Source organism: Cavia porcellus, unplaced genomic scaffold (genome assembly GCF_034190915.1).
Source record: "Cavia porcellus strain 051 isolate PalLab524CR breed Dunkin Hartley unplaced genomic scaffold, mCavPor4.1 scaffold_10, whole genome shotgun sequence".
Taxonomy (NCBI): Eukaryota; Metazoa; Chordata; class Mammalia; order Rodentia; family Caviidae; genus Cavia; species Cavia porcellus.
This window is the reverse complement of record NW_026947493.1, coordinates 85,266,547-85,289,854: the sequence shown is the minus strand read 5'-3', so window position 1 is coordinate 85,289,854 and position 23,308 is coordinate 85,266,547. Positions and strand designations below refer to the sequence as shown.

General features: G+C 49.5%; 1 protein-coding gene across 50 annotated transcripts in view; it reads right to left on the bottom strand.

The window, feature by feature from the left end:
• Positions 1-200: 200 nt before the first annotated feature.
• The window catches only part of Rims2 (regulating synaptic membrane exocytosis 2), a 518,293-nt gene continuing 495,185 nt past the window's right edge, over positions 201-23,308 (bottom strand). For 48 of the 50 annotated variants that reach the window (XM_063257715.1, XM_063257709.1, XM_063257711.1 and 45 more), the window contains 5 exons: positions 8,158-8,299; positions 5,129-5,241; positions 4,740-4,841; positions 3,398-3,537; positions 201-2,894 (listed from right to left, as the gene is read on the bottom strand). In XM_063257715.1, coding sequence (XP_063113785.1) covers positions 2,676-2,894; positions 3,398-3,537; positions 4,740-4,841; positions 5,129-5,241; positions 8,158-8,299 — 716 coding nt within the window. In that variant the 3' untranslated portion in view covers positions 201-2,675. Of the gene's footprint in view, positions 2,895-3,397; positions 3,538-4,739; positions 4,842-5,128; positions 5,242-8,157; positions 8,300-19,332; positions 19,482-19,897; positions 20,375-20,440; positions 20,605-23,308 lie in introns of those variants that run through there. The other 2 variants (XM_063257744.1, XM_063257743.1) reach the window with 2 other exon arrangements.

The window sequence follows — 23,308 nt, the reverse complement described above, 5'->3', positions numbered from 1 at the left end:
GAAGTGGAGAGCCCTGGCCAGGCCCAGGCCCTGTCTGCCTGGACTCTCATCTGCCTCACACAGAAACCTCCTGCTCTCTGGGGCTGCGCAGGGTGCCCCTGGAGTGTGGGGAGGGGGTCCCCACCCCTGTCCCCACTGGGTCTGCAGGGAGCTGAGGGAACAAGTGGGAGACGTGAAGTCACAGGGCAGCGCACACACCATTTGTAAAGAAAATGATTTATTGAAAGTGGTAAATACCATCACCAGAATGAACTCGATTTACAGTCGTGGGTGTTTGTTACAGGACTCATCTGCCCTTTCGTTTCCGGCTGGAATTCCCTTTATGTTAAAATCTACTATGTACAGGGCAGCAGTGGTCACCAGCTTAGTGCTATTTACACAACTGAACCACAAGTCGAGGTGCAGACATGTGAAAATTAAAAAAAAACCACACTGATTTTTAAATAAATACTGCGGAATGACAAGTATGTACAAACATCCCATACGGCCATGTCCTTCTTATTAAAATCAGAAGTAATTTGTGCAGGAACACACACGGGAGATCTGGGGACTGCCTCTCAGGGTGAGGACACCATGAACGCTTAGTCTAAGGGGCGGCGCAGACACCGCAGGCCCACGCAATCAGCTGCGGCTGGTGCCCAGGAGGCCAGGCCCTCGGTACACGCTCTCCGCTCTTCCGCCATCCCCGCTGGACCATCGCACCCGGTGGCCCCATCGCACCGAAGGGGAGGCGTTTTAGTGAGACTCACCTCATCTTCTGCACCATATCAAGCACGGAGGTTTTGAACGGTCAGCACTGAATTTAGAAAAACAGAGTAATTTTTGTGCATGGCTTTCACTTAAACAAACAGGAGACATGTGGATTTCAAAAATGACTGCAACAAAATAAACCCAGTCCATGAGAATGTGTTGTCAAAGCGCCTATAGAACTAGGAAGCACAGGCGATGGACAGCGGTGCTGAGGCGGAGCCCGGTTCCCGAGACCGAGCCGCGGCCCCAACGGCAGCACTGACTGCGAGACCGGAGGCCGGGTTTCACTTCGGGATCTGCATGGAGACTTGCGGTGATGGTGTCACAGGACTGTTCACAGACAGTGACTTTCTCCTAGTCACCTAGAAATTGGAGTTTTAAAATTGCTGCAAATTTATGTCTATTATGTTACCTTGGAAATATAATTTGTGAAAAATTGAATTCTACTACAGAGAAGTGAATTAATAAACTGCCCTTTGTCTCAGGGCTCCCAGTTTCTGCAGTGTATCTAGCCACACAGTACATGGGAACTGGCTGAAGAAACTGCCCTAACAAATTAAAACAAAACGTAAGGCTTTAGCAATAGTTTAACCCCTATGTGAACACAGCAAGTGCTAAAGCAACTCTGTTAGAAATTATGGTGGCCACATGGCTGCAGGGTGTCTTGTAAACAGAATTTTGAAGATGAAAAACAGACCATGCATTGTACAATGAACTGCAAAAGTTTAAATGTCTGCGTGGCTAAATCCATGCTGACCGACTTTGCCGTACTCCGGAGCTGCGCTGCAAAACCCTTTCCAGCACGCTTGCAGGAAGAAGAGCCCTTACAGGACCTTTCTCCCGTCAGAAACTCATACATCCGGAAGCAGCTGCAGCTCTGAATTACACCCGGGTATAAGAGAGTCAGATCAAAAACTTTGTCATTTTTTAGTGTAAGGTTCACTCTGGGAGGGAAAAGGAAAATAAAAGACTAGAAGAAGAAGAAAAGTGGACAGGAAAAGAAGGGAGATGTGAAAAATTTGCACACATTGAACTTCACAGGATTTGTATATTTAGCATGGAAATAAATGGAATATATTGTATCTATTTGTCACATAAAGAGAATTTTAAGTATCTTTTAGAAAGTATTTTCACCTGTGGTGTCTGCCAAAATACAGACTACGTCGATAAAGAATAAACACGGTGTGGCTGTGTCACCCTGCATTCTCTCCCAGTTTTAAAACCATGCACTAGTCAAATTTACTTTTAAAAATAATATAAATTGTTGAAAATGGCTGATTTTTATTCTTTTTTTTTTTGCAAGTTGCAGCCCCAAGAAAATAAGTATTCAGCTAATCTGTGTCCATGCAAAAAAAGTGTCTTTAATATCATCCATACAGTGTAGCCACAGAATTTGGTTTTCAGAGTCCGACACATCTTGGCATTGGAGCACGACGTCCTGCTAAGCTGCCCGCCTGCCGCGCTGCCCACTGGGCCCCAGCCAGCTGGACAGCGGCGCCTGCTCCAGCCACTTCTTTGGTCTTCTGTTTTCACCAGTGCTCCTGAGGACCCGGCCTGGACCTGTGACATGGCTTTAGGCCGGAGAGCTCCACCACTGTGGCATACCAGGCTTTGGGTCAGATAAACGAAGAAAAAGGAACCATAAAAATAGAAAGTGCCATTGAAAAGGGCTTCTGTTGCGCGAGACAGACCGACTCTCTGAGATGAACCCAGGGCTTCGGCTTGGACCTGGGAGTTCTTACCACGCCACTCACCACCTGGGACCTCGGCTAGCGCACAATGTGTACGCCTTCCACTGAGAACGCAGGACCGCTCCGCACCCAGACACGGGCTCAGAAGACGTGAGGCATGCAGTGTCACCAGGGCTTGCGACCTATGGACGTTTTTTTGTATCGCTGGTTGCTGTGACAACAGTTTTACAGCTGCTATGAACGAGAGTAAGAAGGTCCTGTTGAACTCTCCAGCGAGGACTGCGAGGCCCTCCTTGTCAGAGGTGCCAGGGTCGGGTCTACCAGGGAGGAAGGGGGGAACAGTTTGAACCACCCGATCACCATGTTGGACAGTTCCAGTTCGTCCAGAAGGATCTGGGCCACTCCCATGAAGGACTTGTGATCCATGCGGCCGTAATCGCCCCAGACAATGATCTATTGACAGAAATAAAGCGATGTCAGTATAATCACATGCACAACAGAACACATGTGAAACAAATTAATTAAATTATTTTTGGTAATGTTCTGATATCAAACTTCAAATTAATTAAGCCAGGCCCAGTGGCACATCCCTGTGACAACTTGGGAGGCTGAAGCAGGAGAATTGCAAGTTTGAGTCCAGCCTGGGCAGGTTAGCAAAACTTTTGTCTCAAAATGAAATTTTTAAGTAGCTGAGGATCTAGCTGAGCTGTACAATGCTTGCCTAGCTCGCGCCAGGCCTTGGGGCTATTCCCAATGGTGAAAAAGAGAAGAAAGGCAAGTTAGAGGTCACGATCAGTGGGATGACTGTCTCTCAGACTTGAATCCCCAGCTGCAGGAACTGTGCAGGGAGGCTGGCGTCACAGGACACAAGCTGGACGGCATTTCAGGGCACTTCGGCAGTGAGGACAGTGGACGCATTGTGACTCCGGGAACGGAGGGGAGCAGCAAGCGAGTACCTGTAACACCTTCCCCTGCGGGCTCTCTTCGAAGGACAACAGCTGCTGGTACAGGGGCTCCAGCGTTTTCCTGGCCACTTTGGTTTTCTTTTTGGCTATGCAGACTCCGTTATCTAACAGGTACACCTTCACATAGGGTGCTGGGGAGAGAGCAGAGGGAACACAGGTGTGCATGGCTGGGCACCTGGCTCCAGCAAGCTTTGCCACCATCAGGCCTGGCCCTGCTCCCTGGGGGAGGACTGGTACACAAGCAGGGGTAACCCCAGCACCCTGACAGGGGCAGGGCAAGGAGCAACCCCAACACCCTGAGAGGCGCGGGGTGGAGGCCTTTATTCTGCTGTCGACAGATTACGTGGGTGCAAAGTTAAGTCAGGCGAACGTCTGCAGGAACAGTCAGGAGCCATGCTCATCTCTGCTGCCAGGGCTTGGCTCAGGGCTGTGCTATGTGATCCGGCTTGCACCACTCGCTCTGCAAGGTGTTTACTCACTGTGCGGACGTGGGCACCAGGCAGAATTCATGTCATGTGCTGGGATTGGCTGCGAGGAGGCAGCCGGTGATGAATTCTATGGCTCAAAACTTACCTAGCAGATGTTACCTAAAAACCACATCACACTGTAAAAATCAGGACATTCCCTGGGACAGAGTGGGCCGACTGGCTCCAAGTCCTTGAGCATGTACTGCCAGACAGGCCACCAGGGAGCATCTCTGTGAATCTGATTTCTGCAGGGATGCGGATGCCAAGAGACTCAGGCTGAGGAGCTGGTCAGCCGAGGCGCTGAGGCTGGAGGCCAGTTTCAGAATTCTCAGATGGCTTTCTGCATGGCACCCAGTGACCCCTGCACAGTGCACCGAGTCGCTGTCCACACCTGGTGGCCTTTCAGTGGAAATATGTGGCCTGGAGGGGTGTGATAGCGCCTCTCTGTCCTCAAACCCTGTAATCAGGACACCCAGCGTGCGTGGCTGGTGCCACTGGGGGCCCCTGTTCTCCTCCGACTCTAAAGCCTCTGCTGCCCACGAGAATTTTGAGCTCCAGATAAACTGCAGAAGACAAAGCACCAGCCGACAGAAGCAAGAAGTTCTTGGGTACCCGGTGACAAAATGAAAAGTTGAAGTCCTTGGTGGTCTTTTCTTTGGCGGTGGTTTGCACTCACAGAAATCCCACCAGGGACACCAAACACTCGTGTTGGTTGAACAGAAACTTCTAGAGCCCCAAACCAGTCAGATGACTGCCTCCCATCTCCATCCCTGATCTAACGAGGAACCAAGCCCCCCGCAAAAACCAGCAAAGCCCCCAAACTGAAGCTGGGCTTGTGGACAGCAGTCCACCTGCCCTGCTCTTACCTGGCAGTGTCTTGGAACCTGGTTTCACAACAAGGCCTCGGGCCCGGATGATCTCCACCTCCAGCTGCCCCTTCTTGTCCATCATTCCTACCTGGATGTCACCTAGTGGCACCAGGGGAACAAACACAGCTCACTGTCAGCATGGGGAGAGGGAGCTCTGTGCCCAAGGCCTTGCCTAATGCCATTCCCCTGTGTTTGTTAGCTTTATTTATATTCCTAATATCTTAGTTATCAATGTGTTCCTTTAAAAATCATTAAAAATTACAATAGGAAAAATAAGCTTTCATTGTGAACATGTCAGATGCTTCACTCCTTGTAACACTGCGACAGATCTGGAACTGAGAGAATATAATTTTCAAGCACCTAAGAGCAGGTCGGGACAAACTCACCCATGGCAGGAGTAGCCAGCGTCTGGCGTCCCACCAGCTGCGCGGGGCCCAGGCCGTCCAGGAAGTCGCTGAATTGGCTGTCAGAGGCCAGGCGGACGCCAGGGAAAATCAGACTGCGGACAGAACAACAGGCAGGCTTCAGTTCCCAGACCCTCTGCTTCCTGAGAGCCAGGAGGGTGGCAGACAGCTGCCCTGTTGCCTGCCACTCACCTCTGTCGGATGCTACCCCCACTCCACCCATGGCTCTCGATGCCCTGTGTCACTGAGACCCTGCCGCTGCACCTCAGGCCTCTGTTTACTAAAATGTCCCGCTCCTATCCACAGGCAGGGCTGCGAGGTCTTTCCTTGACACTCAGTGTGGGCCAGGCACCTGTCACCAGCTCTTCCCACTCAGCGACATGGAGACCAGCTCCAGTACGGAGGTGCCCTCCTCCCCCCCTCTGGCAGCCTGCAAACTGCTTCTTTGTGCGAGGGGCCCCAGGCGAGCCACCCTGGCCCTGCTCCTGCATCCACCCTACCTATCCCCTGCACTTCCTGGGACAGCTGCCGCCGTGGCTGGGTGGGGTGGCACAGGCTCGGCTGCAGTGGGAGCATTGCGAGCCTTGGGCTCGGATGTCTGTCATCCTCTTTCCTGTCTCAGCTGTCGCCTCCTTTGCTAGTTAGCTGCTAAGTAACTCAGCACAGTCCTCTAACCTCTTCTCTTTCCCTTTTTCCTTTTCTGCAGCCCCCCTGGGGGCTGAACCCAAAGTCTACATACTGAGCTACATCCTAAGCACTTTTTCATTCTGAAACAAGGTCATGCTAAAATCTCTAAGTTGCCCGGGCTGGGCCTGGACTCTCCCTCCTCCTGCCTTGGCCTCCCAGGGTGCTGGGTGTCACTTGCAGGGCTTTCTCTTCTGTTCTCTGTCTGAATCCCTGGTGATCTCGCTCATAGTTTTCATTGTCTTGCATCTGGCTATGCCCAGTAGTCTCTCCAACTCAGAGTTACGGTATCACAACTGCTCAGTCCACCCAGCTGCTTGGGTGCTTCACAGGCATTTGCATCATAAGTTGTCCAAAACTGATCCCCAAAGATCTAAACAGAAAAACCGAACTCTGATCCTCAGAGAGGATCCCAGCCCTAACACATGGCTGCTGCATTCTCCACTTGCCCACATGGACATGTCTCCCTTCCTCTCTGCTGTGGACCGAGTTGTATCTCTTGTAAGTTCATAAGCACCTGAGCCCAGAGGAAAGGCCACTAGAAACCTCAAGGCAGCCCCTGCAAGCTGAAGGAGACCCCAGAAGAGACAGACCTGTCAGTATCTGGGACTTGAACTTCATCCTCAGAGTCAATGAGAAACACGTTCATTGCTTAGGCCTGTGGCTCATTACCAAACGCACTAGTAAATCTCCCTCGTCTGCACCAGGGTAAACCCAGCCCCGGAAGGGCTAACACCACTATTGTCCTGCCAGCTGCATCACCCCTTTAGGATCAGCCTGGCCTGCAAAACTGAAGTCAGAGCCCACTCCCCAGAGGTGGCCACAAGTTCTTTGCTGCCTACAGATCTGGGAAAGGTGGCTGGAGCCGGAGCCCTGTGGGGCGCCCCCCTCGTGACTCCAACCCCACAGGACATTATGGCTTGCCTCTCTCCTCCCCTCATTTTTTCCTCAACGCACTCACCACTTAGTCTTTGATGCTGTGTGTGGAACTCATCTGGCGCACAGCTGGCAGGAGTCTGTCTACTGTCATTGCTGTATCTACCTTTTAGACCCACACAGAAGCAGTTTGCCCAAGCTTCTCCAACACCAAAGACTCAAGGGAGCCAGGCCTGCGCGAAGTTTCCGGGCCGCAGTCCTAACACGGACCCGGGCTGTGAGCAGGACACGGACTTGCAGCCTGACTTAGGTGTACCGGTGCTGGGTGCACATGCAGCTGAGGGTTCTGTGAGTGTGCGCCCCACTTCCCGGTCGGTGCCAGCGCCTGGAGCAGAGGACGCCACGCACACATCTGCACACCCTGCACAGCCCTTTCCTGTGCTCATGCCCAGGTTCAGGGCACGCTGATTTCTCCCCCATTTCTCCATGGACATTAAATCTGTTCCCTGCCCCTTATCTCAATTCCCAGACATTCAGTTGTCACAAACATTTGGCACATCTATGCAGCTATCCTAGTGATTTAAAAGTGTCAGAAGTCCACAGGCATCTCACTGCCAAGGCATCCGGCAGAGGGCCCACCCACATGCCTGTCCCTACGCCAAGTCAGTGGTTCCGACAACTGCCAATCCGCATGCTGGGTGCACACGGGTCCAGGCATCTGTGCTACCAGGGCGACAGCAACATAAAAGCCACAAACCTGTTTTCCTCCATTCACATCCTTTACCACCCCTGCACAGACCTGTGGTCACTACTGCCATGGACCTTTTGGGACAGGGCCACATGATTGTCAGAAATGTTTTAAAGTACCAAAGGCCACTGGTTCACAGGCAAGCTTCATGTGACTGCATGGAGAAGACGCTCGCCAACTCTAGTGCATTTCCTTTTGGTTGTATACTTCATATAATTTATTCATTAAAATAAAAATATGCTGACATAGACTTAGCTTCAAACCATGCCAATTCCACTTTTATGGTATATTAGTTCATGATCATCATTACCACATGCAAGTAAGTATCATATAAATTATATGAAAGGTAACTGCTATTTCAGGAAACTGGGTATGTATCAGCATTCTGTTTTTGAAAATAATGATTCTCAGGCAGACCAAAGTTTTTAAAAATTAGCATAGTCCACACAGTGTGGCGAGAGCCCTTACTGATCTGTGCTCGTCAGCTACTAGTGCACAGCAGGCCATGCGGTTTAAATGCCTGGATGTGACAGTCACGTGTTAGCATCCCGTCAGTAGAGCAGAAATCTGCCTCCTTCAGCACGGAAGCCTGCAAGGTCAGTCTGCTCAGTGGCAAGTGAGCCTGGCTGCCCACTGGGAGTCCACCTGTGGGCGGAGCGGGAGAGCAGAGCACACAAAGCCACACCCCGCAGCGCCCACTCACTTTCCCTCGGAGCTGTAGCTGTTCATGCTGCCGTCGGTGGACTCGCGGCTGGCCTGCCGGGTCATCCAGTTCCTCATCTCCACTGCCAGCCCCGTCTCCGTGCTCCTCTGGACGGTGCTCCGCAGCTTTTTGCCTCCTCCTTCTGCAGAGACAGAAAGCGCAGCTGTCAGAGTTTTGTCACCACCGCCAGGCAAGAAAAGACCCCAGCCAATACCGCAGGTCCTTGGCTGCAAAGAACTGCATAACGCGACGTGCTGCTGGTGAGACGACAGGGAAAAGGCAGGTAAAACAGTTTCAAACAGGGTCCTGCCAAGGGAGCTAAAAGCCTCCAAGCTGCACAAACCTTCACTCTTTTAGTTCCATTTAAAAGTGTTCAAGCTGCCAACCTCAGAAAGAAACTCAACTTAAGGAAAACAGAATAAGCTTAGTTTTCACTGTAATATAAAATGCCAGGTTAATTTATGCCTCTCATTTGTTTTAATTGTAATATTGAAATGCCAGATTAATTTACACCTATCTCTTTTCCTATTTCTTTCGGTCACAGTAAAACAATTAGACCTTGGTACTATTTATGCAGAACAAATGGTGAGAAATACTCAAATTTTAGCCTTAATTTCCACAAGAAAATCTGGTTTTGTCCACGGAGAGATAGCAGAAGGTGGAGGGAGCTCCACGCAGAACAGTGCAGCCCAGGAGTGGCTTCACAGCGTGGTGACCTTCAGGACAGTCTCGCGGGGGCCTCAGACCTGAGCGGGGCTGCATGTGGACTGTCCAGCCTGGCTGCGAATGGCCGTGTGTACAGCAGTCCTTTGCGCTGAGACGATGAGGCGTGTGCTCGGAGCCATCAGAAGATCATTCGTGGGGCGCATCTGAAGGGGTACGGAGAGCGGGCAGACATGAAGCGAGCCCAGAGCAGGAGCCTGAGGCTGCAGCGTGGCGTTGACAGCACCCAGCTAGAGCAGGCGACAGCCCGAGACAAACCAGCCCCCTCTCGGGCTAGCCCGCCTCGGCCCCTCTGCAGCCTCCGTGCAGTCAGCACCGTGACTCGCGGAGGCCTCCTGGTGAGCCGCTGCTTGGATTCTGTTTCCCATCTCAGTGGTGAGGAGCTGCTGTATGCTTTAAAGGGTGCAACAAAGCATAAACTGTGACTGACCTACAATTCGGTCCCACACACCCGAAGACAGCATCTTAGAAAACTGATAGCCAGCAATCGCACTGATCGGAACTGTAACAAGACCCCACGCTTCCCCTGCTGGTGAGGGAAAGTGCTGACCTACAGAGAAAAGTTAGTCGATACATGAAGAAGGAGGGATAGATTTAAAAATTATCAGTGTCTACTGGAATAACTGAGGATAGCACGGCTCAGCAACGGAGGCTAAAACCATGAGGCGAACGTGGAGAAACGGGTCAGTCACCCAGTGAATCTTTTTACACGTGAGCTCTGCCATAGGACACAGAGGGCAAAGGAATCTAACACGGGAGAGCTGGCTCCCACCACCTCAGTGGTCGGAGAGCACGGCGGACAGTGGGGGCAATCACGTGCGCCTCGTGATATGAGAGACATACCATCTTTCAAGCTGTTCTAGACAAAAAAATATGACCTTTTCCAATCAAGTTTTTGAGAGAATAACTTCCAGTGTTCAAAAACACAGGGGACAGAGTGACAAAATAACCCCCCCCCCCACACACACACAGTCTCACAGGAGGCTTGGACAAAACCCAAAGATAGGGTACTACTCAAGACAATTAGAGCAGTCTTTTAACACCATTAAACACAAACATAATAAAAATAATCATCAAAGTGAGGGAATCATTCTAGACTAAGTTATCAAAGAGAAGTGACCATTAAGTGTTGTCAGTGTAGTTTGACTTTTGTTTGGGAAAACAAAACAAAATAAGCAACCCTACAAATAAAGCAGCATAAAATCAGTTTCACGGCAAGTAAAGAAAATATAACTGTGGACTGCATGATAGATGGGATATCCACCTGCTAATTGTTTGGGACAGAGAACTGCATATACTACAAACAACTGCCCAGCACGTGGGAAGCTGAGGCAGGACAGTTGCCTTGAGTCCAAGGCCAGCCTGGGTGACATAGTAAATTCAAAGCCAGTCTGCAATATCTACTGTTAGCCTGTCTCAAAGGAACAAAAAAGAATTTATTTTAAAATACACATGTGAAAATCTTTAGACATGAACCTTACATTGTTTGCAATTTATTTTCAAGTGTTCAGCAAATAAAAAAAACAACATGCACAGAACAAATAAGGAAAATGTCTTTCAAAAGATGTGGCTACAGAGCAGACCTCAGTTTCATGAAGCTGCTACTTACTATTTATGACTCTATTGCATAATGATCCTCAAACAATCACATCAAAATTGACAAGCTCTGCCCAGTGGTGACACAGTCATGGGAGGTGCTAAGCTGGCGAGGGAGACCTGGTTTCTCCCTGCAACTTTCCTGTCCACCTTGTGAGAACAATGCTTTGGTGAAACTGCCATCAAATAGGGCAGACTTCAGTGAGGCTTGAAAATGGGGACTGGGAGTGTGCACAGGAAACAGATGACTCGGAGAGGAAGTGAGATTTCTAAAAATCCAAGGGCGTAGGCTTTGCAGGACAATCAATTCTATTTTGTTTTAAGTTTAACATCTGGCTTTTAGACAAGAGAGCTGACAGCCTGCTCCTGCTGTGTAAAGAGAACCAGCCAAGGGACCACAGTGAGCAAGCACGCATCCTTGACTACAGGCTCCTTTATCCGCACAGCCTTTCCTAACAACTCTGAAAACACAAAAACAAAACAAAAACTACATAAAAAAAAGATGCCGCATCTAAGGGCCCCAGCAGACCACACAATTCCCCGAGCTATACAGGAAGTGACAGAACCAGGATTTATGCAGCTGCTAGATCCATAACAGAGCTCCTGTGTGGTCTGCGGGCCTGGCTGGGTGCGGAGGGGAAGCCAGGGTAGCTCCGAGCGGCGGTGGGGAAAGCACAGGCACAGGGGGACAGGCCCTGTGTCCAACTGCTGCTGTTGGACACAGTCTCCGACTGTGACGTGACAATGATGGTAACAAAGGGACCACATAGGATTTTTGTGAGAATTAAGAAAAGTAAACACAGTACTTAGGACAGTCTTCACTTACCCAGAGAAAGTCTAGTATTAGTCGTTTTCCCATCACTGGGACTAAACATGCAACTCTAGATCTTAGAGGTGGAAGGGCTTAAACTGACTCACGGTTTTGACTTCAGCCGTGGCCAACCGGCTGCAAGGCAGAAATGCCACGGTGGGAGGGCCTGGTGGAGGAAAGCTGCTCTCTCCATGGCAGCCAGGAAGGAGAGAAAGCAAGCTGGGACAAGAAGACACCCTTCCAGGTCCCACCCCAGGACCCACTTCCCGGCCAGGCCTCAGTGGCTTGATCCTCGGGTGAGCACAGTGTCCCAGTGACCACTCAGCTTCCAAAGCCCACCTCTTATTACACGAGGCTGTGGGAGACATTCTAGGTCTAAACTGTAACAGTCATCACCTGATGGCATTACTGTCACTAACACCAGAGCAGGAGTCAGAAACCAGCAGCCTAGGCCAGCCCCATCACTAGCCAGCTGGCCGTGTGGCCTTCTCTAAGTCACACATGCTACCCAAGTTCCTGGCTCATCTATGACACAGGCAAGTGGAGGAGGGCACAGGCCCTCTGGTACCCCGTGGCTCTAAAATCTGTCCGTTGGCGTCAGTGGAGGATAACCAAGACCATGACTTACAGCAGACATCAGGGAGATACACTTCTCCCTGTCACTGGATGGAATCAAAGAAATGGAGCTAAGGACTGTGCAGGGTAGCTGTCAGGATACTGCCCATTGTAGCCCTTTAAAACTGGTCTTAATGTTCCACTATGTGACACACCTACAGACATAAAGGGAATTTATTTTTCAGCATCACAAAATCTTTGTGTCACACTCACAATAAAAGCAATTTAATGGAAACACAATAATGCATTATGGTGATTTACCTTCAGTGTTCCAGATGACATACCATGTTATCCAACTAAAAGCTGTCTGGCAGGAGGAAGGTCGGCACACGTGCATGCGTAGGCCACACTGTGAGGCTGAGACGGCCCCCTCGATCACGCTGCTCTGCACGGCAAGGAGGTTCTGCGGGGCCCCAGTACAAGCATACACGCCCGCCTGAGGAGACCCCGAGGGATTTAAGAGAGAGCAGCATTCCGGGTCCTTTCCCTGTGTCACGCTGCAGGGAGCCTCAGGAAGGACCGCAGGCAGCCACCTGTCCCACAGCACCGTGCACCTCTGCGTGTCCACCCAGGGCAGTCTGAGGGTTCCTGTGAATGACGGCTCGCATTTCTTCCTCTTCCCACATGGGGATTTTAATTTTGGTTGTTACTACTTTACATTTAAACTGGACATATTGGAGGCAGATAACTCGTCTTTATTTTTACAGGTCAGCAGAGCATGAAAGCTGTATTCAGATGTGGGAGAAACACCACCATGTGCTGGAAGATGCTGGATTTTAACCTGCGTGTGGTAAACGGATGAGAGCTTTCTCTTGCCCTTCTGAGGAGGAACCATGTTCTACATTCAAAAACAAGAGGGATCATGTATATTTGTGTGGGAAAATCTCCAGGAAAAAGTAAACGTGATAAAGAGATGTCTTCTGCACTGTTTTGCTGTCTGTGGCGAGGGGCCTGAACCCAGAGGCTTCCTGTACGGGCCACACTCCACCACGGAGGCAGTCCCCGTCCTGGAAGTCAAGTTCTTCCCCTTACATTTCTTCTATAGATTTCTTTCCTTTTCTGTATGCTTAGCAACACTGAACACAGTGGAAAATAACCAAATAGCAAACATTACTTCGAAGAAGCTAAAGATTATGAGTCATGCTGAGCTGAACCGCTGTAATGACTTCATATCACAAAGTGGATGTCTGGTGCTGCTTTTGGCTGACCAGCATTTAAACTCTCTTCTTAAGAAAAACACCCCACTCTTTAGTTGCAGAAGTTACAGCTGGCAGGTGTCACTTTCCAACCTGCTTTGCCATGGGGGTGTGATCAAATAGCCAAGCTGCCCCAAATGTTAGATCTGAAGCTACTGAGGCAGCCAGCAGGCCCACGGGCTTCCACCCCACGAGGAAGGGGCCAAGGGAGCCCCAGGCTCCTGCAGCACAGCAGGGCAGCAGTGGTGGCCAGCTATGCAGCAGCCTCGGGGCATCATTCCTAGCTGCCGGCCCAGGCCCTCCAGCTGTCCTAGGCATTCTGTTCTACCCAATATCCATCAGCAGGTATCATCTCTGCCTGCACTGCCAGAGCTGATTTCTGTTGATTGCTCTGGGCATAATAAAAGACACACACTGTGTACACACTTCATTTATAGTTTATGTGGAAAGCTTGTTTACATGGCGTTAAGCATCTCCAGTTTCTAGGCGGAGCACAAGAACGCATGACGTTTAAATCCTCATAAACCTACAAGAAGCGGAACAGCTGTTCAATCCGTGCAGACCCTTCCAGTTCCACTAGCTTCTTACCATTCTGAAGATGAACAGAGAAAGCAGCTGGGTACTGGCTCATTTATTCACTCAGTATATATTTGTTCAGTACTTACCAGCATGTGTAATTGTTTTTAATTTAGTAGGCAAAGTGAAATAGTAAATGATGACAATCTAAGGCGATACGTGCTAAGTGATTCGCGAGTGGTTCCATGTAAGGAGAGCTCACTGTCCGACAGAGTGTTCTGGTAATGACAGAAACATGTCGTACCACTGCGTTGTTGGATAAGGTAACTGCTAGACACACATAGTGCTTGAAACAGGGTTTGAATGGACAAGAAGGAAATCTTCAGTTCATTTAAATTTAAAGAGCCATATGTGGCTCTGTACTGTCTAATGTATCAGACAGCACAGATCCGTAAATTTAGAAAAAGATAAAAGGATTCTGAAATGTGACAAAAGAGAATAGTAAACACAACAGCACTGTTTCCTGACGTTCCAAGACAGACATTACAAGATGAGTCAGTGCTTCAAATCCAGACCCAGGCAGCTTTTCTCTCCTACAGAAGCTCTACAAGTCTGAGGATGGGTAGGAACACGGGCTCTGAGGTGAGTGTGGGTGGGCCTGCTGACAGTGGTCCATATAGTGGGGGAGGAAGGCAAGGCGGGGGTGAGCAAAGCTGGAGGCCAACAGCGAGGAGGCTGAGGCTGATAGAGCCACCTGCCGTGGAAGGCAGAGAAATAAGCTGTATGTGACACCAGGCTTTTATAGACCTGAAGCGCCAAGCTAGAGGCCGGATTTGAAAGGCCATGGGATACACTGAAGGTTTTGAAAGGACAATAATGTGGGGACCAAGATGACGTTCAGGACAGTGGACACAGAGGCAGTGAAGCTGTCCTGGGTGGGGAGGTCCGGAGAGCAGAGGGCGGACTGGCAGCGGCCGGAGGATGTGAAGGTGAATGAACGTGGTCCCGAGTCACCCTGGTGTCAGTGAGAGCACAAGGAATGAAGGAGAACTGGGGAAGGAAGTGCTTCCTGGAAGAAGTTGCAAACGTTGGCTTTTGGGCTATATCTGGCCAGCGAATGTGTTTTGTCTCAAATAATGTTGCATAACGTTTTTCAGGTACCAACACTTTAAAGTTAAAGGGTCTTGATGGGCATGGTGGTGCATGCCTATAATCTCAGCACTCTGGAGGCTGAGGCAAGAGGATCACTGTGAGTTCAAGGTTAGCCTGGGCTACACAGTGAGTTCAAGGTCAGCCTGATCTACAAAGACCCTGTCTCAAAAAAAATTAAATTAAAAGCTCTTAAGTAAACAAAGACATTTTATAGCTCATCTTTGGGGAAAACGAGAGTAACACACCCACCTTGAGGTAAAAGTAAAGCTAACAGCCCGTTTTAGACAGGATTACGCCACCTCTTGGGGTGCAGGATCTCATCAGCTTTCCAGGGGCTTTGTAGTTACCTGTCTCACCGTGTCCCAACTTACCAGCTCCTGGCTTACAAGAATTATGGGAAGCAACTGACTACTCACTGAGTTTCATTTAAAATAGCTAAAACACCTCTCCTTGCATTTAGGTTCGGGTAAAGTCTGAATCTCAGGGACTTGTGGCAGTCTGCAGGCTCACAGCAACTGTCCTAAACCAGCTGCTCACGGTGCGAGACAGGGTTGGGACCTTTCACGAGGTCCTGGCTCTGCTGTTACACTGGAGCATGCTGGGTAATGAAACGTCTTCTCTGGAAATCTGGGATTGTGGTTAACGAAGGCCCAGTTTATGGTGCAAGCCAAACTGCAGCACGAACCTTGGGCACTGGCATGAGGCTGGGCGGCTGGGAACGGAAGCCAGGGGCCGCTGAGGCACACAGCAGCTGCGCAGACAGCGGCAAGGAAGAGAGGTGCCGCAGGGTGCCATGGCTTCCCGACAGCATCCGGCTCTGGGCTGGGACCCCGGGCTGCAGGGTGCTGCCCAGGCTTCCTGCAGCATCTTCCCGCAGAGCATTATTCACATCGCAGTAGACTCCATTTTCATCTCGGATGGAAAAAGGAAGCAGTAGTTCCTCACTAGTACTGACTATCTTTTTTGGCAGTTTCTTCACGTGCCCTAATGCGCCTCTCCCTCTTCCTCAGTCCCGAACCACAGCATGCGAGACAGCACAGACACTGCAGAACGACTCATCTGCCCCACAGTAAGGGCCTCCTCCAGGACAGATAGTCCTCGGTAGGGAGGGGTCAGTGTGGTGATCATTCTCTCGTGGCTTCTTCAGCAGGTCACTCTACACAACTCAGCTCCACATGGAGCCTGCGTGCCACCATTGGTTTTGTGCTTAGTGACACTACTCTGCTGGGCCACCTGGGCGACTCCCCTTGTAATCCCATGGAAAAGTTTCTGGAATTTTAGTAATTCCAAGCTCCCACTTCAGTGCAATGCATGGCAAGAATCAAGACACCAAGGCATATTTGTAGTTGTGAGAAGGCAAGGTGGGCCTAGATCCAGCACGGATGGCTAACAGGAACAAAGGCCTTGCCCCAGGGCCTAACCGGGTTTCATTACCTGGGGAGAGGGGAGCAGCTTGGGGAAAGTGACTGTGAGAAGAGTGGGCAGTACGGTGAGCGCTGGGAGCTGGGCTGGGTAGGAGGCCCGAGGTCACCTCTGCAGTACACAGAGAGAGCGCAGGAAGAGTAAGGCGCACATCACAGACGGGGCCGGACCTGGTGCTCTGGGCCGGTGCCTCCGGTCAATGTGCAGTTTTCTTTCCTTGAGGCTTGTTCTCAGTGGACAGCATGGCTGTCACTCAGCCCAGTGCAGACAGAAATAACAGGCAGGGCATCATTGACCTGTCTCATTGCTTTAAAGACTACACAGCAGAACCTGGGCTAGACCCATTTATAGACATAATCATAATCTGGGAGAAGCAATATCTCCTAGAGAAAGATCCACAATAGCCTCGCACTAAGGTCCTGACCTCCAGTGTGGCTCCATGAATATGTGCAGACACTACGATTTAAGAAACTCTAGCTCACATGTTACATTCTGACGCAGTGTGAATGCAATGGACAGCAGTCAGGTATACTGACCTTCACCTTGAGAAGAGTGGCAGAACTAGCTGCTGTTACTACCAGACACTGTTTGAACACCTGCTGTTCTAGGCTCTGATGTCTGTCTGCATGTGAGTCATTTAAATGTGTGGTGAGGTTTTCATTTCGGGGGAGCATGGGCAGTGTTCCAAGCTATTTTAATGAAATGGCATTAACTAGTAAGAATTAAGTGTGTTACTTACTTTACGCAAGGATTAGAATAAGACAAGGCCTTTTTATATTCCTTCTCTGGATGAGCGGCCTCTCGCTTTCTATTAGTGCATTTCACATTTATATTTCTTTGCCATGCTTTGCTATCACATGCAAAGATTCTTTCCTCAGTTTTCTAGTGATTTTCAAATTTCCTGTTACTTAGATGATCTTCCTGTAATTTAAACTTCATGCTAGTGGTATGAGAAGAAATCATAAGAGTCACGTTGCTCAATGGCATTGTGTCCAGTGGATGGCTCTTCTGTGCGACGCTGTTCTTCTTTAATTGAAGATGGCAGAGTGCAGAACTGGGCGAATCGAATTCACCACATGGCCTGGCCATCCCCAAGCGAGAAGCATCAGTCTAGGCCCACAGTAACATTCCCCAGCTCTGAGGACCCAGATCTGCCAAGAGTGAGGAAAAGGGCCGCCTTCCTACACGATAAGGCCATGAGCACCTGCTCCCAACTCTGTGCCTGCCTGCCTTGCACCGGTAAGGGAGACGGCTTTTCCTTTAGTGTTTCCTTTTTCCTTGCAGCTGCCTGCCTCGAGTGACTGCCACACTCTGCCAGATGACATTATTCAGGGAGTCTCCGTGTGAGGGCCACGAAATTTACATGGTGGAAGTAATACCTTCTCATGGGTTCAATGATAAAAACAAGAAACCAATTAATAAACCGTTGAACAACAGTAAAAGTATTATCATTTTTTACTTAAAAGCAGACATTTGAAGAACATCTGGCTAAACAGTCTCAAGGACAAGGATGCAAATGAAGAACCGTAAATACACAAGGAGGCTCCAAGAGCCTGCGCCAGCCTTCTCCTGCTTGGCCAGAGGAATGGCCCTTCCGTCCCAGTCCGGGATCTTGTTTAAGCTCTGTGAGCAGTTTCCCAAGTGTTAGAGGAGGAAAATAACTTCCTCTCAGAGTTTCCATGACATTAACCCAACACAGGTCAGAGGAGGTACGCAGTAAACATCATCACTGTACTTGTTTTCCAAGATCATGGCACACAACAAGGAAATACTTGTCACAGGGAAGACAGTGAGGACACGGTACACAGAGCACCGCAGTTAGGATTATAAACTTCCAAGCAGCTTGCTTGGGTCAGCTTGACTGCCTTGAGCGCTGCTGAGAACAGCACAGCACACTTCCAGGTGTCTGTAGGTGAGCCCTGGAGGGGTGGAGTCCACGTCTGGACCCACCCCCTGCCTCTCTTAGCACCACTGCCCTGCTCTGATGAACGGAGCAGCTTCGTCCCGCCACACCGGTCCTCCATGGGGTTACTGCCCGGGTGAGCTGACCGTGGGCTGGATCCCCTGAAGCCCCATTCGGTCTCTTCTCTACATGGTAGGTGTCAGGCATTGTGTCTTGGTCATAGGAAAGTTGGCTAACACAGCCAAAGGACAGGTTTCGTTGTAACGCCACCACACGGTTCGCAGCAGCTGTGGAATCCAGGGAAATGGCTGTCAGAGGTATTCAGGAGGCTGCTGGATCCACCTAGTGAGAAACTGGTACACCTGACACCTAAATTAATGGCTTCAGGTATTCCTGAGTCACTCTCTTGGTGGAGCTTCTCTGCTTCCAAGTGGGTATACTTGTCACAGCTCTGCCCTTTGTCTCGTGCCCAGTGACAGTCACAGAGTTGCTTCTGTGTATGTCTGTCTCCGTTAGACTGTGAGCACTAAGCGGGTGAGGAGCACAGCTCCCCACCCCTGGACTCCCATAGCTGCAACACATCACATGTGCTCAGTAATAGTGGGGAATAAATGCATGAAAAGAGTATGTTCTCTTTGCAGACTTCTTAGCACTTTTTGTATAGAATGGTAATACTTGGAGATGCTATATAAAGACGAACAGAGCTACGGAATGGGAAGACAGGTACATTTGAGACTCTGTAGCCATTATACTATCTCTTCAAAGACTTCAAAAAGCAGACTAGCTTTGAAACCAGACTGGCTACTGAATTGACTGGATAATTTAGTCAAATCACACCGACTAGCAGACCACTACCTTCTTACACAATTGTTCTCAACCAGTGTGAGAACCCTATGTCGGGACGGATTTGCATTAGCACGCCTCAGATGTTACCCATCTGACCTTCACGTGACCTGCGTGGGGGGCTCAGGGTGCTGCATGTCCTCTGTGTGGATGTAGGAGTTCTCCCTATGACTGGTCCGTATGACAAAGTTTTTCGTTCTATCTGGTGCAAACCCTTAGGACAGTATTTTGTAAACCTAAAAATTCTAGTTATCACTTAAAGAAGAGGTTTATTAAAACAGACTCAAGACGGAAGGCTTGGTGAGGAATTAGCAGATGGGAAGGGAGTCCACAGTAAGGTGTGTCCTCAGATCCTGTCTTGGACACTCTGAAGCAGGGAGTTCAGCATTATCACTGACCTGCCGTGACCATGGCCAATCATTTCTGGGCAATAAACCCAGGACAGCTCAGGAGTGGAGCGCACAGTTTGCACTGGTGATGGCTTGAGTTCAAATGCTGACTGTGACCCGAGCAAATCTGTCAGCTCTCCTTGCCTCAGTTTTCTCATCTGTGAAATAGGGACAATGCAAACACTGCTTCATGAGGCTGCTACGAGCCCAAGAGTACATACACAACAAGTCCTCATGACAGTGCCTGGATAATAATAGGTGCTTATAGTTTTAGCTACAGGAAAGGTCATTTGTTTACTCAACCTAACTTTTAAATTTGACTTAATTTCCTAGAATTTCGATTACTGAAAACATGTGAAGTACAAATATAAATACTATAAAAACTGGAACTCACATAAAAATTAAAAACATGTTTACTGTTACGTGGATATTGGTTTATACCAAGTTAATATTGTGACTCTGAGAAGACCTTGAGTACCTCCAGCGAATTAGCATGAAGCCTTTTCCACACACATTACTAACTTTCCATTCTTCACCCTCCATCTCCCGCGAAATAAGGGAAAATGATTTCTACCTGTTCATAAACCGGGAATACGTTTCTTCGAAGCAGGGCTGCTGCAGGTGTCCTGTAAGATGTCATACTATAAACAGCAAGTGGCCGTCGTGGTAGAGGCTGCGCCGCACACCAGTATAAAGGCCAATAGTTCACGGCTGACCTCCGCTCACTCTGGACCTCAGGGTCGGAACCATCAGTGTTGTTCATTCCTACTCCGATTTACAAATCATACTTGCAGCGCTAGTTGTTAAGTCTTCTGGGAACATTCTTCAGGGCGACACACGGTCCACTATTCAAAACTTTCCCGAGGCCTCCAGACGCTTCCCCGGAGTTACCCACGGCAGCCCCTCGCTGGCCGGCACCGCAGTGCACTTAGCACCTGAGTTGAGTCCTGAGCTGCCGCCTCCTCCTCCGCGCGCCCCTGGGCACCCGCCCTCCCTGTCCCCCATCCGAGGGTCTCCTGTTTCTGCAGTCCCCAAGCATCTGTGTCCCTAGGAAGGCGCCCCGCTCCCGCACTCTCCGCTGCTGGGCAGAGCCCTTCCTGGACCCCGTGAGCCTCACCTGCGTCCTCCTCCAGGGAGTTCATGCAGGGGAAGTAGCCGGCCAGCGCCTCGAAGGAGGCCGAGAGGCTGCCCCGGCTTTGCGCGCGCTGCATGGAGCGCCCCGCGCCCCCCGCGCCCTGCCGGCCCATCTTGGCGGCGTCTTGGCGGCAGCCGGCCGGCCGGGGTCGCGCCGCGGGTGAGCTCCGCAGTCTCCCGGCAGCGGGAGCCCCGCGAGCAGCCAGTGCCGGCCCGCCCGAGTCCCCGCCCCGCCGCGCCCGCGAGGGGAGGAGGCCCGAGGCCCGCGGCAGCCCCCCTTCCCGCCAGCGATGCCAGGAGCACTGAGGTCCCCAAGTCCTGATACAGAGGCTCCCCGCTGTTACCGGGTTCCCCCCAAAATCCAAGGACAGCCGGCTTGCTTTCTTAATACAAAGATGAAAAGTCAACAGAGAAAAACAGCTTAAAAATTCCCCAACAACTCTGAAAGAACCAACTCGGTAAAACAAAAGCGATAAAGCACAGGGATGCCTATCAACTTTGTTTTAACTTCAGGATTTTGGTTTCTTCTTTCTCTATAAGAATCTGCTACACATTGTCACTAAAAATGACAACAGGTACTGTGAGGCGTGATAGCTAAATAAGAGGGAGCATTCTTCCAATGCAGTTTGGAACCGACAAGGGCACACTACAAACAACGTGGTGTAAAGGCCAAGTAACCTGACCTGAGGCAAGGTGAGAACCGCAAATCTCCGCCTGCTCCGCCTGTGGAAAAACATGGCAGGGCAGGGGCCCAAGGACAGCCTCCTCCTTCCGGGAGAGTCGCCCAGCTTCTTCACTGTCCTGCGGGGCAGGGGAGGCAGGGAACACTCCTGGGGTGTGCGGTAGGGGATTCAAGCGTAGAGTGACATGGAACTACAGGTCCGCAGTGGTTCTTCCCTCAGCAGACACTTCCTGAGCAGTGCACGTGGGCCAATGCTCTGCTTGGAACACCTGCAGGCTGGACCCCAGCCAGCTCCCAGCAAGGCTCCTGGTACCTGCCAGGTCCCTTTGTAGACGCTACTGACATGGCAGTGACCACCAGGGCTAAGAATCCCTGGCCTCATGTTCACCTACTTGGGGGAGGAGAGACCAGGTCAGTAACACACAGGATGCTCTGCCAAAGGGGCCCAGGAGAGAAAAAGTCTACCAGCCTCACACGGAGGTGTGGGGCAGAGGCAGAGCCAACCTGTGGTGCCAAGGCGCCATAGGGACCTTGCTGTGGGCCTCGGGGAGGCCAGGAGGCCGGAGCCACATATGGCACAGGCCCTTCTGGGGATCAGGACTTGGCTACTGGACACCATGGCTTTAGAAGGTGTGAGAAATACATGCCATTCTCCAAGGCCTTTCCAAAAATCAGAAAACGTTTGCACAATTAACAGGACCAGTAGAACAAAAAGTCACCACTTTCGGTGGTTTAGACTTACAGTCACCCCCTTCTGTTTTCTGGTAGACTTTTGTCTCCTCTCATTAACTTTTCCAGAACTCTTAGACCACCTTCCTATGATCCACTGCCGCACCAACAAGGGAGCACAGAAGGCCTGGCATGGCCTCCAACACACAGCACCGCTGCCCCTGGAAACTTCAGAGCATGGCTGTCTCACGAAGCTGCTTGGCACCTGGTACTCCAGAATCATTATAATTTAGTATCACAACTTATTTATGATCTTATTCATCCAAATGCAAGTACAGTGTCCAAATAAACACAATAAATTGTTTCTAGAGGTATATATGGCCTCAAGCAAGATTCTGTCAGAAAATATGAAAATCATCTTCTTCAAGAAAATATAAACAGATACAACTTGCATAACCTATCATAGCATTCTATTTGCATGTTTGATGAATATGCAAAAGCATTTTATAGATTTTAGTTTATAAAACATATTACGCTAATTATGCCACTTGGTTCTCATATCTACCCCAGGAAGCTATTATCACCTTCTCTTCTTTACAGATGAGTCAGAAAAGACCCAAAGATATGAGATGACCTGCCTAACTAGACTGTGGCAGAGCACCACACGCAGAGGTCTGATTTCAGAAGGTGGCCTGCATACCACTGACAGTGGTCTCCACATTCACAACAAATGTGGATGACTGACAGGGACCTGGATACAGTCAGTTACTGGGTCTGAAATGAACATGGCAATACAGCTTTAAGATCACAATGTTCACTCTAAATGAATACCGATACTTAATCTATATTTGCCTTCCTTATAAAAATCAATACTGTATATTCACATAACAAGCATATGAAATCCAAAATACCTAATATATTCTCCCATACCTTGCTTTATGTCAATTTGGTATAAACACATGGTGAACTTTTGTGATTTCTGTTTTCAAAAGTATATTTGGTTTTCACTCAGCAGATTTTGAAAGTGAGGAACAGATGTTGCTCTTTCACAGCTGGCTAATCCAAAACTCACAAAAGTGAAAGAGGCCATAAGATGCTTAGAGAATGAGAAGACAAACAGAAAGGGCAAATGAGCAATATTTTCATCGTTTCTGAAATGAGACCTGTGATATTATTTATCTCTTAAAAGAACATGTCCATGGAGGGAAACAAGTAATTTACTAATTAGGCTAAAAAATCCTGCTAGGATTTGAGCAAGATTAAAAAACAAAACACCTGAAGATCAAACTAATGAGTCACAAAAGTAGAATAACTATGCAATAGAGGAAGAACAAATATATGAGCTCAGCAGTCTTAATTATGGCCCTTTCTGCATAGTAATTAAGAATAGCTAACTTTTCCATATAAATCGCTTCATTTAATATAAATCCTCTATAAGTAGTAACTCGCTGTCATTTAACAAACAAGAAAATTGGTGCATATTTGTTCAATAACAGTTTT